At 41.5% G+C, this 22,616-nt stretch overlaps 1 protein-coding gene across 1 annotated transcript in view; it reads left to right on the forward strand.

The window, feature by feature from the left end:
* The window catches only part of NID1 (nidogen 1), a 71,116-nt gene that overhangs the window by 3,660 nt on the left and 44,840 nt on the right, over positions 1 to 22,616 (forward strand). Inside the window, exons 2-10 of the mRNA XM_077345510.1 lie at positions 4,933 to 5,226; positions 6,648 to 6,877; positions 7,607 to 8,019; positions 10,409 to 10,558; positions 14,865 to 15,116; positions 17,281 to 17,481; positions 18,804 to 19,049; positions 19,598 to 19,741; positions 21,393 to 21,521. Of these exons, the coding sequence (XP_077201625.1) occupies positions 4,933 to 5,226; positions 6,648 to 6,877; positions 7,607 to 8,019; positions 10,409 to 10,558; positions 14,865 to 15,116; positions 17,281 to 17,481; positions 18,804 to 19,049; positions 19,598 to 19,741; positions 21,393 to 21,521 (2,059 nt within the window). The remainder of the gene's footprint in view (positions 1 to 4,932; positions 5,227 to 6,647; positions 6,878 to 7,606; positions 8,020 to 10,408; positions 10,559 to 14,864; positions 15,117 to 17,280; positions 17,482 to 18,803; positions 19,050 to 19,597; positions 19,742 to 21,392; positions 21,522 to 22,616) is intronic.

Consider the following 22,616-nt stretch of genomic DNA (forward strand, 5'->3'; position numbering starts at 1 on the left):
AGATCAGCTTTCCTCCCTTTTTTGAAGATTGGGATAACATTTGCTCTCCTCCAGTCTTCTGACACATATCCGGTCCTCTAAGAGGTCCTAAAAATGATGGATAAAGGTTTCACAGAGTCTCTTGTTATATTATTTAGTTATTGGAGGTATAGCCTGCCACTCCCAGAAAGGTTAATGGCAGGTAACAGATCAAATAACGCCCCAATAAAACCTCCATTAAAATCTAGCAAATTAAACCCACAAAATTAACGGCGAATAATAACCATCCCCCCAGACCAGTCCAGCAGCCTGCCACTTGTCATGGGGAGGGAGTGGCGACTTGCCCAATGGCCTGGCATAGTCTATTGAGCTAGTCCAGCCTGAGGAAGGGCCCCTGATCTCACATTACTCTGACCTTAACCAAAGACCTAAAATAGAAAAATTACACCGGTTGGCTTGTTTATAATTGTTCCAATTTATTGAAAAAATATATATAACTTCAATAATTAATATTCAATAAATAAATAATCATATCTGTGATGTTATAGGCATAAACATAAATCAAACCAAAATGGGTTCTGGATAAACACAATATTTTTCTTAGTAGCCTGTTTTCTTCTTCCTCAGTGGTTTTATTTTTAAATGAGTCGTGTCTCAATATCATGAAGTATGTGTATAAATAAAGCAGTAAGGGCAAGTTGGGAGGAGAAAGGGATGGGCTGAGTCCGTAATAAAAACTCTGAGGAGCCAATCAGGAACTGTGAAGCAGCTCCTGATTGGCCCCTCCGAGTGTCACTCAGGGGCCATTGGCTACTTGGCCCATCCTCTCCTCTGTGCTCCTGCTCCCGTAAGTTGGCCGTGGGAGCAAGCTTTGCCGGCAGGAAAGGAGCAGGGCTGCCGCATCTTCGACATCTTCAATGCTGGTGACCCTTCTAACCACAACCCTGCGGGGTAGGGTAGGCTGAGAGAATTACTTGCTCAGGGTGCAAGCTTCCATGGCAGAGTGAGGATTTGAATGTGGGTCTCCAGGATTGTAGCCTAACCACTATACTGTGCTATATCACAAGCTGTACTTTTAAGACTAGCCATCTATTTCAGCAGGCTTTTGATCTAGACCTCTGATCTGTAACCGCGCCCTCTGTCCTAGCTGGTTTGGAGTTATGAATGTGGATGACACCCAGCTCTATCTCCTCCTGGACAGCTGCACACACTCCCCTCTGGATACGTTTGCCAGATGTCGGAAAGTGGTTGCTGGATGGTTAGAGCAGAGTCACCTGAAACTCAACTTCTCCAAGACAGAGGTCCTGTGGCTGTGCAGAAAGGAGGTAGCACAGGAAGTGCATTTACCCACTCTGGCTAGGGTACAGCTTAACAACACACTTTCGGCTAGAAATCTGGGCGTGATTCTGGATCCTCCTTTTCAGTGGCGGCTCAGGTCACAGGTGTATTCCGCACAACATTCTAACATCTTCACCAGGCAAGGCTATTAGCAACCTACCCGCCCTCGGACTGTTTGGCTACAATGATCCATGCAACTGTCAACTCTAGAGTCGATTCCTGTAACTTGCTGTATGCGGATCTACCCTTGTCTTTGTTCCACAGCTGGTACAAAATGCAGCTGCGAGGGTCCTCACTGGTACATCTTGGAGGGCCCATATTCAGCCTGTCCTGAAGCAGCTGCATTGGTTGCCAGTTGTGGCCAGGATCAGATTCAGCGTTTTGGTAATAACCTTTAAGGCCACCTGTGGCTTGGGCCCTGCCTATCTGAGGGACCGCTTGTCTCTTTATGGCCCCCCGCAGGGTTCTTCATTCTGCAGGAGTGAATCTGCTTGTGGTCCCTGGCCCTAGAGAAGCATGCCTGGCCTTGACCCGGGCCAGGCCTTTTCCTGTCCTGGCCCCGACCTGGTGGAATAAGCTCCAAGAAGAGCTGAATTTATTCAGTTTTCTTTACAATGGTTTTAATGTAAAGTTTTCTCAGAGCCCACCTACCTCACAGGGTGTCTGTTGTGGGGAGAAGAAGGTGATTGTAAGCCACTGCTTTTTCTTGGAAGCACACATGTTTTATGCAGTATCCCTGATCCCCCACATTTCCCAGTTAAGAAAATGCTGTTCAAATAAATTACAAAGATGATCTAACTCAAGTGGTAACATGAGAAAGAAATGTTATGTAAAAATAGAAGCACATCTTGCATCATAGTAATGTAGGAACATTTGACATTGTGAACACATTAACTTCCAAAATAGGTTAACTTGCTACAGCTTTAAGCCCAGGTGTGAGAGAGAAGTCTTTCTTATATAAGATGAAACAAAAAGGCAAGCAACAGCCAAAGAGGCTCAACATCTAACTGATTAAAGTGCAGGGTACTCGAGTGCTTGATTGAGTGAATCCTCTGAACCCTTTCCATCCCAGGTCCTCTTGCATGCAGAGTTACAATGTCCAGCAGTTTAATGGTCTTATAAAATATAATTTAAAAAATTCTCCTGTTTTTGCACTTAACTGTAGGTCCCCAACCTTTTCAAGCCTGCTGGCACATTTGGACTTCTAGCACAAGATGGTGGTTACAGCAAGAAAATGGCTGCCACAAAATGGCTGCTTCAGGGGGCGGAGCCAGCCACAAAATGGCTGTCACAGTTTACCTTCAGTCATAAAGTGAAATTCCTTGTGCTCTGGTGGCCACTGTTGCCAAAGCAACATGAAAAAAATCTGCACAACCAAACAAACCTTGCTGGGCAAAATCCCCACCTGGCCCTACCCACTTTCTAAAAACACTTGGGTACTAGAAAAGGGGTTGGTGGGTACCACAATTCCCATGGGCACCACATTACGGTCCCTTCTGTAGGGCTTTATATTTATGGGTAAAATATGTTTGGAGTTTTGCAATGTTTGCCCAATTTAGGGCAACTTTATTGGGGATATGAGTGTTTGCTCACTGGTAGAGAAAGAGGCCATGTGTCAGTTAAATATTGGGAGGGTCATCATGGTGCATTGCAGGCCCATCTATATTCTCCTAGTATCTAGTTGCTATTACAAATTCTCATGCCATTCCAGATTAGAGTCCACAACATCCAATATTACCCATTGCTTGCCAAAGCTTTCTGCTTATTAATATGCCTCAGGTCATTGTTACAGACATCTTGACATCATACTTTTGGACCAGCTGGGGATTTTTAAGCATAAGCTTTCACACCAGAAAGTGTATCCTTGGTTTGTGTTCATTTGGCATCCTGTATATAGGCCCCCAAACAAGACAGCTGTGTCTGAGAAGAGCCTGAATGTTTGGTGAGTTGGCCTGGGAAAGAATGTCTGGACTGGTGATCTTATCTTGGTGAGGAAACAGCAAGGATGCATTGTAAACAGCAAAGATGGAAGCTGTTGCATTTTCTCTTGACATTTAGAAACAGTCTCAGATTACTCAGAACATAGGGCTAGGAGATCAGAATATGTAGCTGCAGTGAAGAATACTGTTGTCATCTTGAGTCTGAATGGGCACAGACCATTATAGCATCTCATTCTTTCTTTGTCTATGGAATTATTTGTTATCTTAAAGATTAGTGTGTTATTCTGATATTGGGTTTGTGTCTGCTAATAAAGTGCTTTTGGGGAGGATCATTTACAAGAGATTAGGTAGTGAGGGAAGTGCTGAAACCTTCTTCTGCTTTCCAGCTATGCATAGCTCCTTCCCAGTCTACTTGTTCCATAGTAGAGTTTATTTCCTGGCTTAAAATTTGGCTGGGAGAGGGAAGGAATTAAGGGGGGGGGCATGGGGGGCACCTGGTGTCCAAAGGGCTAAGTCCTTCACTCCTTCATTCCTCCCTGCTGGTGTTCCATGTAAATGTCCACTATCCGAGTTCTTGGCAAACATAAGGTTGGAAACCCATGTTTAATAGACGTGCTGTTCTGTCCTTAGACCCCAGCTAAGAGTAGCTGTTTTTGTCTGGTAGGGCTGGGTGCTTCGGCGCCCGAAGCAATTGTTTGCTCCCGATGCAGCCAGCGCCGTGCTGTGTGTGTGGGGGGGAGGTGCCAGCGTCAGCACAGTGGCAGGCGCACACATGCAGGTGCGCCTCCGTGTGTGTGCCTGATGGTGTGCTGACAACTGCGCCTCCCCTCCCCCGTGGCGTGGCGCAGTGCTGGCTGCGTTGGGAGCAAACGGCTGCTTCGGGCGCCAAAGTGCCGAACCCTAGTTCCAAGTAATGCTTAACATGACACCATCACACTGTGTGTTTTCTTCCACAACCAAAAGCAGAGGCTGAAGTAGTAGCAATGATGTTGCACAGCATTCTTCACTCTGCAGGAGTGAATCTGTTTGTTTAAATCCAGATTTACAGGGAAGAAAAAAAAAAGGAAGAGACAAGAACCTACAGACTCCCATGTTTCTTGCAGTGTCTAGCTGCATTATTCCAGGCATGTTCCACAGGTCTGCCATGTGTGGTGGCTGCTTTCTTAGACCATATACAAAGTGACAAGTTTTCATTCATGATCGGTGTGAGGTAGCCATAGTATGTATCCATCCAACTGAGAGCTTGAACTGGGAATTTCTTGGTTCTCCCTCAACCTGCAGTCTACTGACCCTGTCCCTGTATTGTTCCTGGGTGCCAGTGGGCCCTCCAGAATAGCATGGGGGTTGAATCGAGTTTTGTAGTAGAAGGGGGAATCTGTAGAATTTGCTGCTTCCCTTTTTGCAACCCAAATACCTTTCCTTATGAGGAACTATGTGGCTGGATCCACTCTCCTGTGGTAACCATTTTTTGAAGTTAGTTATATATTCACTAATGCTTATGGAACAAGTAGAGACCTATTTGGTAGGGTAAGGAAAAGCTGCCTGTTTATAATTTCAAATTAGAAACACACATTATCCCAAAAATGCTCTAGAGAATTGTTTATAGTTTATACCTAGTAAATATCCATATTGTACACTCTATAGACTTGTATAATGTTTTACTACTTTTTATTAGGTTCTTACTAATGGCATCATTGCAGTGAACGAACCGCCAAGGGAAGAAGATTATCTTGGTCAGTTTCCTCTCAGTTTTGGAGGTATTGCTCCCTTTTATGCTGATTTGGATACCACAGGTGGACATGGGAAGGTATACTATAGGGAAGATTCATCTCCTGATGTCCTCCATCTTGCCACCAAGTATATTAAAAGAGGTTTTCCAGATGCTACCTTTGATCTACACAGTGTTGTCATTGTTACTTGGGATTCTGTGGCTCCTTATGCAGGAGAAGATACCATTTTGCAAGCCAAGGTGAGCATGTAATAACCTAGCAACAAAAAAATTAGAAATTAGTGTTCCATGCTTTTTTTAATGCCGAAACCAAGGGCTCAAATACACGATAGTGGGGATTTGTGATAGGCCCTCCCAACATACAATTGGAGCTCAAAGCTGCAATCGATTGATTGGAACGGGAGCCATTACACTTAAACATGGAGATTTAACACACACAACCACATATTTTCTCCTCAAGAATGAGAGAGCTTTTGACTGCAAGCTGGACAGGGGGTGGGAGTTAGAATTCTCTGTACTGCCATCTTTTAACGTTTAATGTTTATGGGGGTTTTAGGAGATGTACTGGTTTTTAATGTTTTGCTGTGAACTGCCGCAAGTCAAATTGAGATTGGAGGTATACAAATCTGAAAATAAAGAAAGAAATCTGCTCTCTTGGCTTGTACTCATATTGTGCTTCTCTTTCTTTCTCACTGGGTTCAACAACTGGTGGAAAATGGAGAACACTCCATTTTGTTTATAACCCTTTCTGCATGCCCTAGGAAACTAATATGGGCATGAATTGAACCATGAAGCAATATTTGTACTGAATTTTGCCCTGTTCATGGTTCAAGAACTGAAGTTTGTGACAGGTTTGATTCCCCACTGCTCTGCATGTAGCCAGCTGGGTGACCTTGGGTTAGTCACAGTCCTGTTAGAGCAGTTCTCAGAGGGTGTCTGTAGCGGGGAGATGAAGGGAAAGTTGTTTGGAAACTGCTTTGGGACTACTTCAGGTAATGGAAAATGGGGTATAAAAAGCAGCTCTGTTTCCTCAAACCTCCTGGTTTCATTTTGTTTGTCCAGTTAATGCTCATCCCAATTAATATAAGTTGCTTTAGGAAAACTGCTGAAGTTTCTTTTAACGTTAGTGAAACTAGAGTGGAAGTAAAGATGCATTTGTTTAAGTGTAGAACTGAGATAGTTCTAACTCTCACAAATTTATTTATTCTTAAACCTATATATCTAAACTTTCTGCACAAGCGACTCATACGGCCAGGGGACATTTTTCTGTATAGCAAACTGCCTTTAAAAGTGAAAATACTTTTTCAGAAGCAATTTGTGATACAGAGTAGGCTCTGCTGTCCTGAGGGGGGAATTGTTAAAATTTTCACTATTTTATTGGGCAAGCCTAAAGCAGTGTTTTATATTGTGTCATAGAACATCAATTTTACAGTAAGGTTCTCAGATATTCAGTACTCAAAATAGTAGTAATGTGTGTTTAACTCCAGGTCATTATATTTCTTTAAAAAATGAATTGGCAACAAATTCTGTAATAACTGTATGAAACCTTTCCTGTTTGACCTTGTATTTATAATATTTATGAAGAATGATAAAAGAATAATAATTATATGTGATCTTCCTTAATTTCCTGTTAATAAATGAAATTTAAATTTTCCCTACAGAGAAACACATTCCAGGCTGTTTTAGCGTCTTCTGATTTGAGTTCCTATGCTGTTTTCCTTTATCCAGAAGATGGTTTGCAGTTCTATAGCACACATTCTAAAAATGATATGGAAATTAGCCCTGCTATTGTTGGTTTTAGTCAGCCCTCTACAAATTATTTCATATGGGTAAAACCCGGATCTTACAATATAATTGCAAATGAGGAAGAAGTCATTGGGAATCTGCACAGGTGTGCGTTTTTAAAAATCTTTGTACTGTCTTTTATATAAGTACGGTAACTGTTTTTTGTTAATGATATTAATTAAATCATAAATATTGGAATTAATTTGCATAAAGATTTAAAGTGTTTTTAGGTATTTTCTAAAGTTATATTCCCATAACACAATGGGAGACAATATTTTTATTTTATTTTGGGGGAAAATACTCAAAGTGGTAACATCTGCCTACCTATTATTACTTATTTTGATACACTATTGTGGTCACAAGAAGCTAGTAAGGTGGACTATAAATACAGCCAGCTTGGTGGTGTGGTTAGGAGCGATGGCTTCTAATCTGGCATGCTGGGTTAGATTCCATGTGCCTCCACATTCAGCCAGCTGGGTGACCTTGGGCTTGCCACAGCACTGATAAAGCTGAGCAGTAGTATCAGGGCTCTCTCAGCCCTACCTACCCTCAGGGTGTCTGTTGTGAGGAGAGGAAAGACAAAACATGGTTGGGAAAGGGTGGGATGAAAGAGTGTGAATGTCTCTTCATTTCAGTCAGAACAATTTGTTTATATATAAATCCAATTCATAGGTGACAGTGCTGTAAATCAGCACAATATGGCTGCCTTTCTATATGAGGAGTGGTTGACATGAGCAGATATACATACTTCTCTAAACAGTGGGCCAGCACATAAAACTTATAATTAATGCCATGATTGTTTACAAATTATACTTAAAGTGAATTTGTCTTTTAGGAGCAGTAATCTGGGAAAACAAGGAGTCTGGGCATTTGAGATTGGTAGTTCAGATAGTATTAAGTTACCCAAAATTATTCAAACTCCTGCTGCTGCAGAGTATAATGACTACGATCATTTCCAAGAAGTAACTACAGACACTTCCATATTACATCCGGATTCCATTGAAATAAGTCAGCAAGAAGAATCATCTATTTCCCGAAGAGGAGATCAGCTGTATGTTAGTTACAGTTTACCTCGGACAGAAGCAGAAGGTGGTTTACAAACGCCATATCAGTTTTTAACAGAGCATCCTCCAGTTAACCCTCCTCTCCCTACAAGGAAAAATCCACCTCTCCTGTTTCCAGGCCAACAATTTCCGCAGCAACACCCACAGATTATAGATGTAGAAGAAGTTGATGAAACTGGAATTGGTAAGTGTGGTCATTTGTGATCTCTGGCACCAGTGAAGCCTGGAACACTGAACAAAGTTTCTGTCCCTCTCAAAGTATCCTCCCTAATGCTGGAAACTTGTTCATTTCCATATTCATCCTCCTATATTACCTAATGTGGCATGTATGTTTCCTGTTCATGCATAGTTTACTCAGTCTGTGTCAAGGTTCATATATATGGAAATATTTGTAGTTACTCAAGTAATCTAGTTGAGTCAGCCAACATACACAAAAAGGTCAGAAGTGCTGATTGTTACTTAAAGGCAACAAAGCAAAATTCCCTCCACTGAGTTCCTGTGTGTCACTAAGAAAACATCTTGCATTTTTAGTGTCTTCTTTTCCATTTTGTTAGGACATACTTTTCTGAGCCCAGATTGGTCCTCTGATATTTCAAGTCATTTTTGACTTTATCAATTTTTCTTAGAAATGACAACAACTCCTCCCACTAGAGTCTTAGAATGACATTGTCATAGGTTTCTTGCAACACATTTTTCAGTTTATTTAGAAACATTTTATCTCAGGTGATGAAGTACTGAAGTTTAATTATTAATGGAGACATATATGTTAATGGAGACATATGTTACTTCCATAGCCTGATCTGAGTGTTGCAACATTGGAAGTTGGTCATTATTATTCCAAGTAATACTTGAATTACTGTTGATTTCAGTATCCAGGGTTAGATATTGCTTGTTTATGGTGTTGGGAGTTTCCTTCCAAACATGAAGTATATGAAGGAGGGAAGAGGGGCATGAGCACTTCCATTCTCACTCTGGTTAATGGTGGCAGCTCAGGAGTTAATGTCTAATCAACAGAGTAGTTCCATTGAAACAACTCAATATTTGTCCTTAAGGTGACCTAAGTGGTTGGACCATAAGGGTTACATGCGGTTCAGTTATGTTCAAAATGATAAATCAGTGCAAAATGGAATGACTAACATAATGACTGGAAGAATCCTAGAATTAAAAAGGATGGCTACCTTACAGTGCCAGGGATCAGCATGGGGATGCTCAAGTACCCTGCAGGGGTCCATGAATTCATTTCTTTTGCTGTTATGTAAGTTATAGTAATGTCCTCATAAAACCAGATGGAAAATTCTGTAAGCTGTTTCATTAGATGCAAAATATAGTGTGCCTACCACATATGAATGTGTTTACTACCATAGGTAGCCATGTCTTTGAAGAAAACCATCTGAGTTCTAAATATCCAGTAAACCATGTTCATCCACAATATATTCACTACTTCTAAAAATACTATCTACTGAATGCAGAAATGCTTCTTCCCTTTAGACCAGGGATTCCCAACCAGGGGTCAGTGGACCCGTGGGGGTCTGCAAGAACTCCAGAGGGGTCTTTATCTGTTCCCTTCTTGCCTTAATGGACTTGGCCACAAGCTAGGGAACTAGGTGCTTCCATTGCTCACCTCCCCCCTCCCAAAAGTGAGTGAATTCTCTTATGCTTTCTACACCTGGGAGGGGGTAGAGCCTGCACGTGTACTCCTGCCTTAAATCACTTCTTGTCTCTCCCCCCTCTTGTTGTCCTCAAATCTCTCTGTTAATGTGGGTTGTGATGTCACTTCTGTTGACATGTCACTTCCAGGGATGTGGTGGCATGGCCAGCTGACATCACTTCCAGGGCTCCTCAAAGCCTGAAAGATTATTTCAGGGGCTCCTCCATGGTCAAATGGTTGGAAAAGCCTGCTTTAGACTTTGAAAATGTTCACTACAGTGACACATGATAACACTTGGTAGATGATATTGCAAACAGTACAAAATGAAATAGCTTTCGGGTGTGAGTTGACCAGGGTTTTACCATAGCAACCTTTCCCAAGTTAGCTGCTTTCACCAAAAAACCTATTGGCCAGGCTATACAATGTATTATTTTTTTAGATTTAGCTCACCTCAGTACTTCTTAATATAGTATTCTACATTTATTTAAAAATAGTTGGTACAATATATAATCGGTGCAATAGGAACAGTATTTTTACTACTTCTCTAGTAAATATTTCCTTGATCACTATCTAGTCTATCTGCAGAAACTTTCATCCTTTAACTAGTGGTTAATTATGTTGTTTGTGAGTATCTAGACATTTGTGGACCTTCCCCATTAACTGTAGCAAGCAGGATAGTTTTCCAGCCCTCCTGCACCCCAAAGCTCAGTCCTGGAGCAGGGTCAGGGTTTCCTGTTCCAGCATGCTTACATTCTCTTTTTCTTCCATGGGTAAAGAGGTTTCATAGTCAGGGAACTGTTTAGGAGAATAAAATATACCATGACTGGCTTAGAGTGTTTTGTGATGAGATAGAGGCAGAGTTGTTGACTCCTCTGTAAAATTCTGTGTTCTCTACATGCTGTGTTCTCTTTTTCATTCTCTACAGTGTTTCGTTACAATACAGATGTCCAGCAAACCTGTGCAAACAACCGTCATCAGTGTTCAGTTCATGCTGTTTGCAAGGACTATCCAAATGGCTTTTGTTGTAGTTGTATTGCTGGTTACAAAGGAAATGGTCGACAATGCGTAGCAGAAGGTAATTGTAAATTATTTCAAAACTAAATATTCTAAAATCGATCACAGCACAGTTTTGACTGTTTATTATTTATCTTATGGCATGTGTGTAAACCTAAGGGACAGCCTCTCCCAGTATGCCTCCAGAATATCAACATGTTGGTGGCCCCTGGCAGAAAGAAAGTGCATCTGGCTTCAACCAGAACCAGTTATGGCTCCAGCCTGGTGGAACAAGCTGCCAGTTGAGACCCAGGCATTGACAAAACTATCTAAATTCCACAGGGCCTGTAAAACAGCCCTCTTCCACCAGGCCTTTGGTTGAGGCTGGAGCAAGCTAATATGTAGCCAATAAAACCTATAAGTGTTCCTCCATTCACCTCTGGGTAATTTCCATCACCAAGTCATAATCTGAGTAATAATGCTATATATTGTCTAGATTGATTAACCAGTGAACAGGAGCAACAAAGCAGTGTGTGTGAACGTGATCCTGGGGCACTTGTGGACTGTAATCTAAATATGAACAGACAATGTGATACGGTGGTAAAGAAGGCAAATGTAGTCTTGGGCTGTATCACAAGGAATCACATCAAAATCACAAGATCACAGTCCCTTTGTATACCACATAGGTCAGACCCCATCTGGAGTACTGTGTGCAGTTCTGAGGACCTCATTTCAAAAAGGACATGGACAAAATTGAGAGGGTTCAGAGGAAAGCAATGAGAATGATCCAGGGCCTGGGGACCAAGTCCTATGAGGAAAGGCTGAGCAACTTGGAAATGTTCAACCTGGAGAAGGAGAGTTGAAAGGGGACATGATTGCTGTCTTTAAGTATTTGAAAGGTTGTCACTTAGTGGAGGACAGGGAAAGGTTTCTAGACCTGCAGGAATGGGTTTAAACTACATGTAGAACCATATTGGCTAGATAGCAGTAGTTCAGCAGTGGAATCAACTGCCTAAGGAGGTGGTAAGCTCCCCCTCATTGACAGTTTTCATGCAGCAGTTGGACAGATACTTATCCTGGATGCTTAGGGCTGATCCTGCATTGAGCAGGAGGTTGGACTAGCTGGCCTGTATGGCCCCTCCAACTCTATGATTCTATGAAATGTTTTATCTGATTTTTATAATGATGTACATGCATTGCATGTTGTGAAATGTCCTGAGTCTGCTTGTGGGGAGGGGTGGTACATAAGACCAATAAATATAGCCAGGAATTGTAGAATCATAGAGTTGGAAGGAACCTCATGGGTCATCTAGCCCAACCCCCTGCACTTTGCAGGACACTCACAAACCTATCACTCATCCACTGTAACCTTCCAACCCCTTAAGCCAGGGGTAGTCAAACTGCGGCCCTCCAGATGTCCATGGACTACAATTCCCAGAAGCCCCTGCCAGCGAATGCTGGCAAGGGCTTCTGGGAATTGTAGTCCATGGACATCTGGAGGGCCGCAGTTTGACTACCCCTGCCTTAAGCTTTCACAGAATCAGCCTCTCGGTCAGATGGCTATCCAGCCTCTGTTTAAAAATTTCCAAAGATGTAGAACCCACCACCTCCAGAGGAAGCCTGTTCCACTGAGAAACTGTTCTAACTATCAGGAACTTCTTCCTGATGTTTAGACAGAATTTCTTTTGAGATCCTAAGATTGTCTTGCTGCCAGGCAAGAGACATTTGGAAGTGGGTTGTCTTCACCAAACTAATTTGGGTTTTAACAAATTGATTAATGTAATTGTTGCCATCCTGTGACAAATAGAGTTTTTGCAAGTGTGTCTGCTTCTGGATCCTCTGGGGAAGGGAATCTGGGACTGTGTGCCCTGCAGGGACTCCCTTTTAGCTATGCTTGGCCCTTCAGGAGACTCACTAAAATTATGGGGTGGGTGGGTTGTCTTCACTGAACTCCCTTTCCCCTTCTGCTTCTTAGCCCTTCCGGGAGCCTCCCAAGAGGAGCCTTGTTCTTCCTCCCCTGATCATTTTAGGCTTTATGTTCAAAGAATTCCTTTAGGGTTTTGCTCTCCACTTCCTATAGTCATTGGGTCAGGGTTTCCTACTTGCTAGGATCCAGGGCTAATGGGTGGGGGTGGTTATGGACCATTCCTTTGTTTCACCTCCCTGGGAAACCTCAGGGGCCTGTGGGGTCTTCTTCACATGTCCTTGCTTCCCCAATGAGCTCCTGTTGGGGAACTGTGAGCCCAGCCTGCTGCTCTGACTTCACCTCACTAGCCTGGGTCTCTCTCCCTTAGTGGGGTCTGCCTCTACGTGTAGTAGTTGCTTTCCAAGCTGCATCACTGGCTGCTTCACTGCATCCTGCAGCAAGTTGGAGTTCTCAGCTCTCCCGCTGCTCCTGCCTGCCTTGCTTGTCCTTTCCCCAACTGCTGTTATCACATTCCGTCATGCCAGTCAGATGGAGAATCTTCCATGTAGAAGAAGAAGAAGAAGAGTCGGTTCTTACATGCTGCTTTTCTCTACCCAAAGGAGTCTCAAAGCGGTTTACATTTGCCTTCCCTTTCCTCTCCCCGCAACAGACACCCTATGAAGGAGGTGAGGCTGAGAGAGCCCTGATATTACTGCTTGGTCAGATCGGATTTATCAGTGCTGTGGTGAGCCCAAGGTCACCCAGCTGGCTGCATGTGGGGGAGTGCAGAATCGAACCTGGCATGCCAGATTAGAAGTCCTCACTCTTAATCACTACACCAAAGTGGCTCTCTTGCCTCCAGATAATGGCAAGGTTGGAAGTGCCACTCCTAGACAAAATTCAATGTGTTACCTTCAGCAACATCCAGAACAGGAAGCTTCTTTGAAAACTTGGCAGAAATTAAAGGGAAGGATGTTATTCCCCTCTTTTTCCAGTAAAGATATTGAAAATATATGCCCATTGATTCCTGCTCTTTGCTTCCTGTAATGTAGCCAGTTATTTAATTCATAAGAGAACCCATCCTCTTACCCCTTGACTGCTACGTTTACTCAGGAGTCTTTAGTGAGGTACCTTGGCAAAAGCCCTTTTGAAAGTTCAGATATATAGTGTCTTCTAGGTCGACTGTTGTCTATATGCTTGTATACTTTCTCCAAGCACTTCAAAAGGTTGGTGAAGCAGAGGTCATGCTGATTTTTCCCACAGCAAGCTTTGTCTCTTAAAAGTAACCTTAATTTTTTTTACTTTTTTGAACAGGATATGGACAGTATGATTACTGTAGGTACATTCTGAAGCAGGCAGCTATAATTGTACTCAGTTGGGGAACACACAAAAATAGATCAGTTCCCACAGCTGAACTACAAGGAAAGGTGGGATAGAAGTATTTTAATTAATAAATGAAAGTTTCATATTCAAATCCTTTCTGGAATTCATTTTAAAACTGTAATTATCAATAATCACATGCAATAATAAATGCAATAATTACATTTATTATTTATTATTAATTATATTTCTAGGCCGCCACTCCCAGGCCTGCCATCTTGCAGCGGCTAATGGTAAACACAATACAGTACAATAAAACCATACAAAATACAACAACTTAACCCCCCAGACCCCTCTCTCCCCCCCAAAAAAAACCTTCAGTTATTCCACCAAGTCCCCAGGGTAATGCTCCAGATGAGAGACTCTGGAGGAGGGGCAGATCCTCCATCGGCCTAACCTCAACCAAAAGCCTGGTGGAAGAGTTCCGTCTTTCTTATTAAGAAAATGTAAGCTCTGTCTCTGCAAAGAACTGCTTCAGGCAGTTCACAAAATAAAAGCAATACAATAAAATCCTAAAAACAATGGTATATGAGTTAATGAAATAACAAGCCTAGGGCTTTAAAAAAGACATAGAACAACAGTCAGCATGCTAAAATGATTTTAACAAAACAGTCATCAGGCTATAAGCAAACGGCTTAAAAGATGAAACTCCTGGGTTGAAAGCCTGGGGGAAAAGAAATGCTTTAGTCTGCTGCCCAAAGGAAAGAAAAAGAAGCACCAGTACTTAGCCAGAGTGTGGATGAAAAATTTGAACATAGATATGAGGAAAATGCATATGTATGCTTACATATTAGTTTGGTCATCTGTCAGAACGATGAAAGGTTCATGTATTATTATTTATTATTATTATTATTATTATTATTATTATTATTATTATATACTTTAATTTTTAAGCAGGCTCTCGACAGATTACAGTACATCAACATATCTTTTCCTGATATTCTTTAAATCTGAGATATGGATGAACATCTAGCACACTGAGTAGTCTGGTATATATTGATGTGTCTTCTATAACGATGATTGTGTCCCAGACAGATGTGTATTAACAAAATATGGTAACAGAAATTGTGCTATAAATTTGTATCTGCTTTTATTATACTAGGCTCTCCCCAACGAGTTAATGGGAAAGTGAAGGGACGGATTTTTGTAGGAAATAACCCAGTTCCAGTTGTATTTGAGAACACTGACCTCCACTCTTATGTTGTGATGAACCATGGACGTGCCTATACTGCTATCAGCACAATTCCAGAAGCTTTGGGTTTTTCCTTGCTTCCTCTTGCCTCCATAGGAGGAGTCATTGGATGGATGTTTGCAGTGGAACAGCAAGGATATAAAAATGGGTTCAGTATTACTGGTAAATTTTACGTTTCTTTTTAAAAAGTTACTTCAAATTTCATGTCGACAAGATGTTTGGAAGCCAGAGTTCCTCCCCTGGTTGCTTAAAAGTTTGGATGGGTGGAGAGGCTGGCAGATTGAGTCAAGGGGTGAATCTGCGTGGGGCTTTTTATCCCCAGTTGCACAAATTCAATTAAAAGAAGTCATCTACACATTATTTGATTTCCATTTTGATATTTGGCACTTAAAATTTTCCCTCTGCAATGTCTGATGGATCCGCAGTGACACTACCTTTCTCCCACAATATCCTGGAGCAGATATAAATTCTTACATTCAAGGAAACCACTCCGAGAGCCCCAGTATTAAGTGTTGAGAGTAAGTTTCTATGTTTTGCTGGATTAACTTCCTGCCCTGTGCCTTCAATGCTGATGTAGTAAAGCAGTCTGTTGCTGATTGGTCAGGGTGTCAGTTCACAGACTGCCTGTTTCCTGGTTTTGCCTCTTGGATTTAATTTCCTCTCCTCGATCTCTGTGAGGCTGCTGCCTTCTCTCCCCCACTCCACTCCTGCAGAAAGATAAACAAGCAGCCTCATGATTCACTTGCCCCTCCCCTGGCTTGCTCTGGCTGTAGACTCAGGAGTCAGAAGGCAGGAAATAAAGCACTCCCTGGCCTTGTGCTCCATCAATGCTGGCTGGAGCTTCACCCATCCCAATCAAGCAGAAGTTGACTGAAAATTGGGACAATGCAAATGCAGCAAGGCGAGGTGCTTAAAATTGGGGAAAAGGAAGGCTGTAGATACGGGTTGACCAGAATTCAGTAAGATTTATGGTGGAAAAAATGTGAGTGCATATTCTTCCTGGGAAGATATTTATGCCTCCTTGAGATGAGGTTGATCTTGCTTTAAAATAGATGATGGGGGGCAATTCACTTATGAATAAATTTATTCTTGACCATGAGACTTTGATAACTATCATCCAGTCTCAGATGTACCATTGTTGAGCAAGGTGAATTTATGAGGAATGGCTGAACAACTCCAAGGATTCCTGGATGAAGCAAATTGTTTGAATCTGTTACATTCTGTTTTCAGGCCTGGTTATTTCACTGAAATTGTCTTGAGTGTCCTGGATGACCTGGGCAGAGTGTAACAAAGTTTGAGTCCAGTGGTACCTTTAAGACAAAGTTTTATTTAAGGCATAAGCTTTTGTGTGCATGCACACTTCTCCAGATAGAGTGCGACCTGTTTGATTCTTCTGGACATCTTGGCATCTTCTGATATCATTGACCATGGTATTCTAGAGTGCCTTTTGGGGTTTGGGGCAGAGAAGGACCATTCTGCTGCAGTTTAAGTCTTTCCCAGAGGGTAGGCTTTGGGTGGTGTTATGTGAGATTTACTGCTCTGCCCATTACCTCTGAGCTATAGAGTCCCCCATACTTTTCAACACCTACATGACGTTTCTGGCAAAGATTTTTCAGAGATTTGGGTTGGTTGTTACCAATATGTGGATGATACTCTGCTCTGTAACCTACTTCTAGTGGATTCCAGGAAGGCTGCACCTGGAGGTGGTTTTGGACTGATCAGGGCTAATAAAGTGAAACTTACTCTCAACAAAACAGAGGTGCTGCTGATGGGCAGGACTGACTTATGACATAGCAGGATACTACAGTGTTCTATATGTGGGGCTCACCATCTAGATGTTAAGTTTGGTACAGAATTCTGTGGGCAGAATGCTTTTTGGAGTGGGTCGTAGTGACCATATCACTCCAGCCTTGTTCCAACTAGACTGGTTGCTCCAGAAGCCAATCTATTTTATATAATTCTCATGTAAGTCTACAATTACTCCATGGACTGCTTTCAAAGCATTGATAGAAGGATGGCATCATTGCTATTCTTCTATCATTACCTGCTAGATAGAAGCAAATAACACCAAAAAGCCAACTGAGCAGAATTTGTGTCATTGAGAAGGAATAAGGAGTGAGATGTTGGCGTAAGATGTTTTGGGGTGCCTGGTTCAGGAAAGAGGAAATAACAGGAAAAGGAGCAGATGGGCCACAGCAAAGGCTAATAACAGCCCTCCTGCAGGAATAAATGGAATTGTGGTAGCCAATCAATTCATCTCCCACTGAGGCCCCAAAACTATTTCTTTATCCATATACTTAAGAAATGGTTTGATCCTGACTTTTAGGTGGTGAGTTTACAAGGCAAGCTGAAGTTACTTTCCTGAACAGTAATGACAAGGTGACCATCAAACAGAAGTTCAGTGGAATTGATGAACATGGACATCTTACCATCAGCACAGAACTTGAAGGCCGAGTGCCTGAGGTCCCATTTGGTTCTTCTGTCCACATAGAGCCCTATAATGAGCTCTATCATTCTTCTAGCTCTGGTAAGTTAAAAATGCCCTAAAATCATTCTGTAGGCTTATGAATCTTTCTCTCTTAACCCAGTTTCTAAACCTGGGATAAAAATATATTGCACAAATTGAACTATGGATAGTGAAGTTGTCTTTTTAAAAATATAAATCCCGCCACTCCCAGACTGCTCATGGCGGATCACAAAACATAATAAAATCCCTGATTAAACCGATTGCTAAAGCCCAGTATAACCCAGTAAATAACCCAGCGGCAGCGATCAAAACCTCTCCCTTCCAGCCAGCCCCAAGATGGTGGTACCTCAAGGACATGTGCAGTGGACCTAGGGGGAGTGGCCCAGGGGGAGTGGCCCCAAGATCTTCCTGGACCCGCCCTCAACCAAAGAACTGCTGGAAGAGCTCCGTTTTACAGGCCCTTCGGAACTGCAAAACCAGATCTGACTCAGAAATATGGTCTGCGGGGCTAATTTCTGCTTCCCAATAAAGATAAAGTGATTATATGACCATTTATAGCACTATGTCACCACTTTGTGTCCTATTCTTGCCAGGTATCCTGAGCTGGGCAGGACACGCAGTCATATGTCCCGTGCTCAGCCAGCCCATGAGGACATGCTTCCATGACCCATTTGGGGACTCATTCAAAAGGCCTGCTTGCAACCTCTACTAAAGGATACTTATTCTGGATGCTTTAGGCTGATCCTGCATTGAGCAGAGGGTTGGCCTGCATGGCCCCTTCCAACCTGATGATTCTTTTATTCTAAATCTACTCAGGAACATGGTTGACACATACAATGGCAGACAAAGAATTTATATTTTTGTATAAGTGTGTAAAGCAAGGTCCTAGCAATGATGATGGTTTTCTTACTCATTATAAAACCTTGTGGAATGAATAATTTGAGGAAAATCCCACAGGGGTAACTGCTGTTGTAGAAGAGAGCCTAAGTTGTCAGTCTCAATTAAACTATATTTCAATCCTAATTTAAAACAATATTGGGCACTTCAGCCACTGAAGCAGCCGTTCGTGCCCGAAGCCGCCAGCGCCGGGGCATGGGGGGGAGGGGCGGCACGGGCACCGGGACGTCAGTTGGTGCACGCCTGCAGGTGCAGTGCCCGTGTGCGTCTGCCACCCCTCCCACTCTGTGCTACAGCACTGGCTGCTTTGGGCGCAAGCAGCTGCTTTGGTGGCCGAAGCGCCTAATCCTAATAATAACCATCCAAACTTATTTGTCTGTAATATATCAATACTTTCATTTATGTTTAATTGTAGAATAATGAATGAGCTCCTTTGAATTGTTCTTAGTGTCCTTTATATTAATATGATGATCTTTTTGTTTCAGTTATCACTTCATCATCTACCAGAGAGTACACTGTGACAGAACCAGAAAGAGACGGGGTCTCACCAACTTACACAGTTCCTTACCAATGGCGACAGACAATCACATTTGATGAGTGCATTTATGATGACTCTCACCATTCTCTTTCAGCCACACAGCAGTTATCAGTGGATAGTGTCTTTGTCTTGTATAACAGGGATGAACAGATTTTACGATATGCAATGAGCAATTCAATTGGTCCTGTCATTGGTATGTTCAGTGATACTATTCTGGTTTAATTTCCTTCAAAATTGGCCAGTTGCCTTTTTATTAACTATTATTATATGTGAGAGCACAGCCATGGATATGACAAATATGGCATATTCATAGTGAACAAAAAGTCTTAGCAAACACTTATGCGTTTTGCAATATGTGACCTCTGAAATATTCTTATTACATGATTATTAACAATAATGTAGAGAAATTATTGGGTTTATTTTTTTTCTTGTACCCTGTAATATCCTCATTTGAGATGGTTATTTTTCATAATACATTACCATGCTTCGTCATTTCGTCACACCCATGATTGGTACAAACTTCTTTTTTTAAATGACAATGGAATTTTTGGCATGCCCTGTTAGCTGCTTAGAGGGCCCTCCTTTATCATGCATAATTAGTATGTCAGTTCTAGCAAAGACAAATTTTGTTTTAAAACCATATTTGTTGTAGTTGCTGTTGAGCACATCAGATCTGTCAGGAAAAATAGTGAGTTCATTTAACACGTTCTTATTTTAGTATCTTCTGTGGCCTCTTGCCAGGTGATTCAGCTGATATAAACCGCAATCCTTGCTACACGGGCTCCCATAGCTGTGACACCAATGCCGTTTGTCGTCCAGGAACAGGCAGTCAGTACAGCTGTGAATGTTCAGTGGGCTTCCGAGGAGATGGTCGTGTGTGCTACGGTATAGCAATATTTGTCTGTAGAAAGGCCTGAATAGTGGATATTGAGTTCTGTATTTTTAAAATACTGCAATTTCTCCTTTAACTATTGTGGAAGACTGTGTACAGCTTAATTAAGTATGTATGTATTTGCATTATTACAAGTGAACAAAGTTGGTTTAGGTTCTAGGAAGCCATGTTTTTATCCCCCTCCTGCTTCTGTATTCTCTTTATTTATGCCTACAACACAGAAAATTTTTATTCCTGTAGCCTGTGCTTCCCTAAGAAGCTACTTCCCAGTTGTTTTCTGACTATATAATCATCCCATGCTAACAACTCCCTTTTGTATGTAAATATCCATATAGTACACTCAAGCTGGTTGTTAGCTCAGAGATATAAATTGAGTTCACCTTCAGTCAGATCATATCACACACCTGTACTGTAAATTTAAAACATTCATATTCTGAGAGATTTCCTCTGTACAACTACAGATGCATGAAACATATAGTTGGCTGTGGTGTGGAGAGAATCATCCTAACTGAGCTGAATAAACAATATTAGTGGACAGCTTACCATAGAACAGCTTTTATGCCGAGTGATTTAAAACAATTTCCTTGCAGCAACTGTGGAGCTTGTTCAGAGTTGGAGCTCTGATTAAATCTCTCATATTCCACACAGAATGCCCCAACAAACCACTCAGTTGTAATGGGAAGGGTATTGGCTTAGATATGGTAAATCCAAGATCCTATCTCTGTTTTGTCATAAAACTTACAGGTAACTCTGGAATTAGTCTCAGAGGGACAAAAAGATGTGATGTGCGATCACAAATTTTTACCCAGATTTTCTTATTTAAGTAAAAGCAGATTTAGGAGATGTGAAGTTAAATGGAAGAATTCCTAAAGGGATGAACTGCTCAAGCTTTTTTCCTCCAGGTTCTTTCTGCAATTCGGGGGTGGGGGGTGGGAAGGCTAGTGAGGAAAGGGTTGAGTAGCAATTCTTCTTGCTCCTGCTGTGTGTTATGACTGATTTGCCTCTTGTAGAGTTGCCATGAAACAGACAAACTGTTCTGAGTTCCTTGGCAAGATACAAATGAACCAGAATCAAAATGATATCAAACTGGTATTCTTTATCACACATGCCTCAGTGATCCACTTGGCAAACATATCTGATCATGTAGTCACAGAGGATGCCATAATCTCTTATGATTTGCAAAAACTAGTTGAATAAAAATTGTGCAACAGATACATCACTCTATTCTATCTCGTGCTTACAGCAGAACCCAGGGAAGCTGGGAAAACCTTGAACAGGTGCCTGAAGGCAGTTTTTTGGTTGACTGACGGCTAAAAAGCTGCAACTTAATTCAAACTCAGTGGAGGTGCTACTGGTGGGGTTATGACTCTCCACCAGTGGGTGAAGACTCTTGTTTTCTTTGGCATACCTCAGTAACTCTTATTGGCCCGCTTTCTTGCTTGTATTATTTGTGCTTTGTCTGTTTATATTTGTCTATTGAATTGTTTATAGTTTATTTTAAATGCTGTTTCAGTATTTTGAACACCATTTTGGGGAACCTATTTGGATGGAAAAGTGCAATATAAATGTTTTAAATAGACATCTTTCCTGTCTTTAAGAGCTGTTTAAGCATTCCTGCTGAAATAACATTGTTTCTGTGCATAGATATAGATGAGTGCCTGGATCAGCCCACAATATGTGGCAGCAATGCAGTCTGTAATAATCAGCCAGGAACTTTCAGATGTGAATGTCTAGAAGGGTATCAGTTTGCAGCCGATGGACGAACATGTGTGGGTGCGTTTACTTTCCAGACTTTGTTAATTTTATTTGAGATAATAGGATCCTCTGAGTAAACTACCAAAGTAGCAATTTTCTTTTCTTCCCTTTTTGTAGAAGATAAAAAAGTATTTTTTAAGTCTTGATTTTTCTTGATGAATATTAAGAATGACAGGATTGCTTGTAATTCAATGAAGGAAGTGCTTAAGCTGCCATTGTACCTTTAGATTTACCATTCAAAATACGCATCTGGCTTAAGTTAGCAAAAAAGAGAAAGGGGCTGAACCAAACCCCAGGTAAAGCACTAGTGTGAAATCCAGTTATTCTGTGAAGGTTCAAGGGGGTGGCAGGTTACAGTGGATGAGCAATAGGGTTGTGAGTGTTCTGCATAGTGCAGGGGGTAGGACTAGATGACACAGGAGGTCCCTTCCAACTCTATGATTCTGTGATTCTATCTAATAATAGCTTTTAGTGAGAAAATTTGTTCTGACTTTCAACAGAATCTTCAAAGACTACATAAGTTACTAAATATACAATTTAATCATAACTTAGAATTAAATTTTAAAAGCCCTACAGTGAATTTGATATGCATTTTGTGTTTGTAGTCAAATAAAAGTATAGTACTCAAACAATAATTCTAAACAAAAATCTTTCTAAAAAGCAAAGGTCTAAACTAAAATGTATTAACATAACAGTTAATTTGACAAACAATGGAAGTTAAACCAGAGCTAAAGCCATTTTAAACCCATATAAACTCGTGTTCCCAAAAATTCCCAAGTACTGACTGACCCCAAATTTGAACTTGCCACCATCTTCTGAATTCAGTGGAACTAACAGTAGTAAACAGAAGATGAAATTGTAGCAGGCGGGCTAGAGACAACATTCTTGAATACATCACTATCTTAATTGTCAACATGACCAGTTCAGTGGATACTTAATTCTCGAGATCGGAGCCATGAATAGACAAGACAGATCTTTGTGCAAACCTGGAAAAAGCCCCAGGTTTGTATAAAAAAAATCATAAGATCTGCCAGATAATTGAGTAAAATATTTCCTTTCATAGACTGGTGCTGTTTCAACATCTGTTGAAGAGAATTTGAGCTTAAGAATTTA

Source organism: Paroedura picta, chromosome 1 (genome assembly GCF_049243985.1).
Source record: "Paroedura picta isolate Pp20150507F chromosome 1, Ppicta_v3.0, whole genome shotgun sequence".
Lineage (NCBI taxonomy): Eukaryota > Metazoa > Chordata > Lepidosauria > Squamata > Gekkonidae > Paroedura > Paroedura picta.